The 7,101-nt window shown below is 65.2% G+C and overlaps 1 protein-coding gene across 2 annotated transcripts in view; it reads right to left on the reverse strand.

Annotated features, from left to right (window-relative positions):
* Positions 1-406: 406 nt before the first annotated feature.
* TTYH3 (tweety family member 3) overlaps positions 407-7,101 on the reverse strand; it is a 33,636-nt gene continuing 26,941 nt past the window's right edge. Inside the window, exons 12-15 of one of the 2 annotated variants that reach the window (XM_054545694.2) lie at positions 6,731-6,904; positions 6,190-6,265; positions 5,165-5,265; positions 3,407-3,540 (exon numbers count right to left, since the gene is read on the reverse strand). In XM_054545694.2, the coding sequence (XP_054401669.1) occupies positions 5,185-5,265; positions 6,190-6,265; positions 6,731-6,904 (331 nt within the window). In that variant the 3' untranslated portion in view covers positions 3,407-3,540; positions 5,165-5,184. Of the gene's footprint in view, positions 3,541-5,164; positions 5,266-6,189; positions 6,266-6,730; positions 6,905-7,101 lie in introns of both variants that reach the window. The other variant, XM_024241271.3, reaches the window with a different exon arrangement.

A 7,101-nucleotide genomic window follows, 5' to 3' on the forward strand; every position in this document is an offset into this window, starting at 1 on the left:
GGCGTGAGCCACCGCGCCCGGCCTTGCCCACCCATTTTGCAAGGCCCTCGTCCACTCACTCCAGAAGCCCTGCCCACCCCATCCCTGGAAAGCCTTCCCCGGCGCCCCACCCACAACCCCGAGAGGCCCCGCCCACCCCATGCCTGGAGAGCCTGTCCCCGGCGCCCCGCCAAGTCACTCTGAGGCCCCGCCCACCCCTGAAGACCCGCCCACAACCCCGAGAGGCCCCGCCCGCAACCCCGAGAGGCCCCGCCCGCAAGCACGAGGCCCCGCCCAGCCGACCCCTCGGAGCTGACCTGGTCGGCCCCACCCTCAGTGTCCCCCTGTTCCCCCAGTGCCCCTGCCTGGAGCCGTGGACTCCCTACCAGCGACCAGCCAGGAGCCAAAGCAGCTCAGGAAGAGAGGCTTGTTTTTTAAAATTTCTTTATTTTAAAACATGAAACCCAAGCTGAATAGAAACCACAGAAATTACACTGACGAGATTTTTAGTATTTGCCAAGAAAAATAAAGCCCCCAAAGAAATAAAAATCAGCCCCCAAACCCAGTTCTAAAAAAACAAAAAAACATAGCGACAGTACATACAGCCATGGCCCTACGGAGGCTGGAGGAGGGGGAAATGCAAAATGGTTCAGGCCTCAGTTCCTGGATGTTAAATCACACTGGGGTGGGGGAGGTCAGATGCCCGGGCCGGGGGGGGGGGTAAACCAGGAGGCTGAGTCTTAAGGAGATTATATATATATTATATATAACAAATATGAAGTGGTTCAGTACACAACCATTATGGTTAAACACAAAACAAAGATCCCACAGGAGAGGCCCTGGTCCCCCACCTGCCCCCTTGACTGGGGTTCTGGGGTCCAGGGGGCTGCCTCACCACCCCTCTCAGGGCTGGGGCAGAGCTGGCCCCAGGACAGGAGCAAATGGTGCTTGGAACTCGAATTGCATAGTGAGATGGGTGGGTGGACAAGCCAGGGGCTGCTCCCAACCAGGCCCGTTCACTACCAACCTTGCCATGACATGTAGGGGCCCCTGGAGTAGTGGATGCCTGCTGGGGAGCCCTCTCAGTGAGCTAAGCCCCTAGGCTCCTCCCTCTTGTCCCCAGGGCCACCCTGTCCTCCCAACGAGGCTGTGGGCCTGGGGGCTGTGAGACCCCCTGTGCAGGGTGAGAGTGGGGGCTGGCCACGGCAGCAGGTGCCAGCCAGATGTCCCCAGTAGGTGTGGCGCGGTCATGGGATGGAGTAGTTAGGAACACGGCACCGGAAACTCAGAACAAAAATACAACCAACGGCAGGCGCTCCCCTCCACCTACTGAGGTGGGGTTTGAAACCCTTTTGATTTTCCCCGTTTCCTTTCTTCAACCTCGGTGAGTAGAAAGTCACAGACGGGCACACACGCACACCACGGTCAGGAGTCCCGAGACAGCACGAGGCTGGAAGCCCCGGCCTCGCCGCCTCTCGCGCTATGTCCATTCACCTGGCAGGCAGCCTCGCGGCCATGGACAGCATTTGTGCTTCTGAGCGGTCGCAGGGCGCTTGGCAGGCACCCACGCCAGGGTGCCAAGGCCTCTCTCCCGGCCCTAGGCCTGGAGAGCTCCCTGGCGGGTCAAGCCCAGAGGAAAGACTGGGCAGGTTGGCTGTGGCGGGGCCTCCGAGGGGGCTCAGAATGTCAGCCAGGCGGGGCCTGAAGCAGAGGCCCCTCCACTGAGGTTTGGTCATGCCTGGGGAGCTCAAACACCCCGGCTTGGGGCCCCAGGCCCATGGACTCCCCTCTCCACTCTGCCCTCCCGTATCCCCCTTTTTGGTCCCAGACACCAGCACAAAGAAAGGAGGGGTCCACAGAGGAAGGGAAGGGCAGAGCGTGACCCCAGGGAGGAGATGAGGACATTTCCGGTCCAGGTAGCTGCCGGCTGCTCTGGGAGGAAGAGCCACGCGTCTGTAAACTGCTGGAGCTGGCGGCCCGCCCCCCTGCGGGGCCCAGCCTTGACCCCTGCACGTGGCCGTCCAGCTGCCCTCTGGCTGCCCCTGGCCTTGGCACAGGCATCGAGCCTCGAGGGCTGGGCTGGCTGGGCCGGGGCCAGGGCCGGCAGGGGCAGCACGTCTGATCCTGATGTGGGGTGGCTCTGCCCTCCACGGCGGGAAGCACAGCAAACATCGTACACTAAAGCCAAAAGCACCATAGGGGAGCCTTGCTCCCACTTCATGGGGAGGAGACCGAGGCCACAGGGACCTCAGTCCAAAGCCCATGGGAGGTTCATTCCCGAGGACAGCCCTCCTGGGGCAGCACCTGCCTGGGGAGGGGTGTCCAGGCCCTTGGGCTGCCTGTCGGTCTGTGGCACCCCCTGGAGCACCCCATGAAGAAACGCTACTGCAGCCTTGACTCCCAGCCAGCTGCTCCGGCCTTGGCTCCAGCCCGGACTTGGGCTCACACTGCCGGCTCTGGGGCAGCCAGGGGCACTCGTGGAGTTTGGGGGTGAGGTTAGTGGTTAGTCCCAAGGGGGGACAGCAGGGGCTGAGGGATGTTCACAGCCGGCTCGGGTCCAGCCCCTCAGGCTGGGCTCCTGGGACACTGTACCTGTCATGGATGGAAATGGAACCAAGAAGGGAGGGAAGGGGGTGCAAGCAGTCCCCCTCAGCCCGCAGCCCCAGCCTGCCCTAGAGATGACAAATGTGGTTAGTGCAAAGAACGAACCAGACACAGCTGCCCAGTCTCTGGGTGGGAGAAGGGGGTTTGGCACCAAGAAGGCGGCCAGCACTGGGTGGCGGGTGAGTGGCCCGGGCTCCACGTGGCCCCTGCTGTCCATGGAGGGCTGGGCCTCCAGCAGGGCGGGTGCTGAGGGAGGGAGTGAAGCTGGGGCGACGGAGAGAGGCCCTGCTGGAGGGAGCCTCTGGCAGCTGGCAGGAGGGGTGAGCCTGTGGGTGGGCAGGCTGCACGGGCGAGGAGGGCACTGCAGAGAGACGGGCACGTGGAGGGACCACGAGGTGACCTCAGGGCAGAGATGAGCAGGTGGCACGTGCCCCTGTCCCTCAGTGGCCAGCAGGTGCCAGCACAGAGCGGTCCCAGCCGTGCCTGTGAACTAAGAAGGGGTCCACAGAAGTGCCGGGCGGGAGGAAGGAGAGCTGTGGAGGGAAGGGCCGGGCGGCGACAGCACAGGTTGGGTGCGGCCAGGGCTTGTAGGTGCAGCGGCCATCTGCAGAGGGAGCGTGCCGGGATAGTGGGTGGCGTGCAGGGCTGGGGCATCGGCTGGCGGCAGCGTTCAGGTGTGACCCGAGTTGGCGGTACAGGCCCAGAGCCCCTGCGTCTCCACTGTGCCCCTGCGGGGAGGGGAGAGGAGGGCAAGCGGCCTGCAGACGCGTCTGGGGCAGGCCTGGCACGGCGTGCGAGGGTCCGGCGGGTGGCCCAGGTGGAAGCGGCAGTGCTGGCACAGGGAGGGGAAGTTGGCACGTGGGGTGGGTGGCTGCCGCGCGTGGTCTAGTGGCTGCCGCTGGAGTCAGGGCGAGGTTGGCTCGTGGCGAGGTATTTGGCTCTCATGCTGGAGGTGTACTGGAGGGAGACAAGGGGGGAGCGTCAGCAGGGACCCTGCATGGCGCACACAGCCAGGGGCGTCTTCTGCGTGGTCCTCACTTGGCTGAGCCAGAAGCCCTGGGGGCAGAATGGGACAGTACAGGGTGCCCTGACAGAGCCTACAGGGAGGGGCTCAGGACGGGCTGCTGGCTGGGGGGCCCTGTGCTCTAGGCCTGGCTGAGGCTGAGGGAGGGGCAGCCCCCGAACTCTCCAGGCTCAGGGCAGGGGATGTCTCCTCTGGGGAGGGGCGTACACACAGCCTCCCATGCCTACACCAGCGGCATTTGGGCATTGGGCCAGGCAGAGTTCTGCCACCCCCAGGAACCACAGCTCCAAGGCCCTACCTGCACCTTACGCACCCAGGACCTGAAGGACACAAACCAGCCACCCTCCAGGGCCGGGCCAAGGCCTCCTCCAGGCTCAGGGCCGGGTCCTCCTACAGCCAGGCCACAGCACGCAGGAGTACAGAGGCCCCAGCCTCAAAACATCCCCCAGGCTACTCTGCCCCTTCACGCCATGGAAGGAGGGCCCCCTAAGCCACACAGGAGGCTGGAGCAATGCAGCCCCCCACTCCTGTGGGGGACCCAACTGTGGGCTCCTGGGGGTCTTGGACTTAGGAACAGAGGCGGCTGCAGGGGGCGCTGCCGTGTGCCTGGCTCTGCAGCTGGCCTGCACCTCGTGGGTGCCCTCGTCCAGCCAGGAGTGTGAAGGTCTTGAGTGCACGTGTGTGTGCAAGAGAGTGCATGTGTGTCCTCAGAGAAACCCACATGTGCGAGGCATGTGCTGAGGCCAAAGGACCCACAGGCCTGGCACGTGTCAGGGGCTGGCGGCGGTGAGGAGACCTGGCAGGCCGGCTCCCATCCCAGGCGGGCTCCAGAACCCCAGGGCCCCAGGCCCATCCCCACAGTCCCCAGACTCAGAGGCACAGAGCTCCCCGGGTCCCCAAAGGCCCTCCTGGGACACCAAGAAGGTTTCAAGCAGCCTGTGGGGACGCCACGGAGGGGGTGGGGGGAGGAGACACGGCCCGGAGCCTCGCCATTCCACCTTCCACCGACATGCAGCACAAGGGGAGGGGACAGGGCGGGACTGGACGGGACAGGGCTGACGCCCAGACCCCTGAAGGAACCCAAGCAGGCACCCGCACCACCGTAGGGCCAGCGGGAGAAGCTCGCGTGCTCGCCGGCACACGCCTGTCCGTGTGCACGCCCCCGACACGCAGTTGGTGCCTCCAGGGCAGGGCCTGCTGGCCACATGCCCAGGGGCCCAGGCACATACAGGGGTCTGGGTGCATGGATTCCTCACTGGGAGGTGACAGAAGGGGCTGGGGCCACTTGGAGCTGGTGGCAGAGTCCCCAGAGGCCAAGCAGCTGGGCAGGGGGAGCCTGGAAGGGGACTTGCCAACCCCACTGCGAGGCTGGCGGGCCCAGAGCCGGCATTAGAAGTCTCTGGCTGAGCCGTGGCGCTCAGAGCTGGCCCTGCCAACAGGAGCCGGACAGATGGAGCCCCAGCCCAGTGTCGACGGGAGGGCGGCAGTGAGTACAGGGTGGAGGCGGGAGGCGCAGGCGGGTGGCCGTGCGGGATGGGGGACCCGGTGGGTCAGTACCTGTCGCTCTGAGGGCACAGCTACCACAGCGTTCGGGCACTGTCCATGGGCTTAAACTGCCAGCCCGCGTGGCTGCCAGAGTCCAGGGCAGCCAGATAGCGCTAGGAGGGCCCGGGGTGGGTGGGGTGCAGGAGAGAGAGAGAGAGAGAGTGCGGCCTCAACGCCAGGGTGTGGGGCCAGGAGTGGGCTGTGGGCCGTGGGATGGCGAGGACGAGGGCAGCCGAGCGGGACTGGGCCTGCACCTGGATGGTCTGAACCTCACAGGCCCAGCCCCTCCCAGGCACCCCAGGCCCAGCTCTGTGCTATAGGCGACCACGACAGTGGCCCTGGGATGGGGATTTCTGAGCAAGGCAGCCTTCGGCCTCCCAAGCCCTGTCCTGGTAGCCCGGCCGCCCCCTCCCGGGTCCCCCAGCTTCGCCACAAGCTCCTTCTCTTCGGCACCCTGTCCGCTCCTGCCTGTGTCTTACTTGGGAAGTCAGAGGGGACACCAGGCCTGGGCTGGAACAGCCATGGGTGGACACTCAGGAAAAGACTCAAGAAAGAAAAAGAAAAGGAGGCAGGGCCGGGGCCCCTGGGAACTGGAGCGGTGGCACCCCACAGGTCCAGAAGGCACAGAGAATGGCGGGTAAGAGGCCAGGGAGGGCCTGGTGCAGGGCTGTGCCTACAAGCTGGGAGGGCCGCAGTGGAGCCACATCTGCCCGCCCACCCGCTCTCCTTCCCCAGGAAAGGGCCTGAGAGCTGACGCACTGGGCAGCTGGCCCCGAGGCTGCCCACTCTGGCCCCAGGGCACTCCAAGGCCAGCGGGGAGGAGCTGGCAGGCCCACCTAGCCCCGTCTACTCAGGCCGGGCGTCCTGCAGAGAGGTCCCAGCTGGGAAGGGTCACCTGGGACCCCGGTGGTGGCAGCTCACAGCTGCCCCCAGAGCTCACATTGGCTGCACATGCCACACCAGCCCACCGACGCAGTGGAACAGCAGACCCCCAAGGCTTAGCAGCCCCCCATCCACCCTCCTGCCCCAAGACTTACTGAGGGCGGCGGGGACTCGCGCCCAATGAGTGGGGTGTTCTCACAGCGGGGGTTCTGGAAATTAGCGTTCTGGCTCCTGAGGCATGAGGGGAGAGAGGCTGTGAGTGCCTGCTGGCCATGCAGTCCCAGCTGCAGGTCGGGGGGCCCATGGGTAGACCAGCTGTGCCCAGATGGGCACATCCGTTCTCACTGGGGGTCCCATGAACCCAGCACAGTAAAAAAGGGTTCAGAGAGGGCCCACAGAGAGACCCCTGCCCACCTTGGCCCAGCCAGAGTCCACTCCCTCCGAGCCACCTGTCCACCATGAAGCTGGGCCCTGATGTCCTTGTGCCCTGGACACGGAACCTCCATGTGACCATGTGGCCTCCCCATGGCCCCTGGACCGTGTTTACCTGGGGCAGGAGGCACTCAAGGCCAGGGCTGCCCAGCCCGGAAGCCGCCCCTTCTCCAGCCCCTTCCCTCCAGCTAGCCCTAGCCCAGATCCACGCTCTCAGCCGCAGCTGATGTGTCCGCTGGCCCCACTAGGCCCTCCTCAACTCACATGTACTCAGTGACCGGGGCGTTGCTGACGGTGTGGGCCGCGGCCGGGATGCTGGTCTCACTGCCGTAGCTGCTGCCACAGCTGTACAGGCTGGGCATGTGGACGCGGTAGAGGCTGTCGTGTGCCTGCCGCGGCCCTGGAGCGGCCTCTTCCTCCCCGTCCTCATCAGGGCCTCTGTGAGGAGGGACACGCCGCACAGGCTCAGGCCCCAGCAGGAAGGAGCTGGCCACAGACCCACGGAGGTCAGTTCTGGTGCAGACAGACACTCCTAGTTCCAGTCCTGGCTCAGCCATGTGCACACTAAATGTGGGACTGTGGGCAGGTCACCTCGCTCTGCATCCAACCCTGCCTTTGTGAGGTGGGGTGCTAAG

The sequence above is a fragment of the Pongo abelii genome, chromosome 6, assembly GCF_028885655.2.
Source record: "Pongo abelii isolate AG06213 chromosome 6, NHGRI_mPonAbe1-v2.0_pri, whole genome shotgun sequence".
Lineage (NCBI taxonomy): Eukaryota > Metazoa > Chordata > Mammalia > Primates > Hominidae > Pongo > Pongo abelii.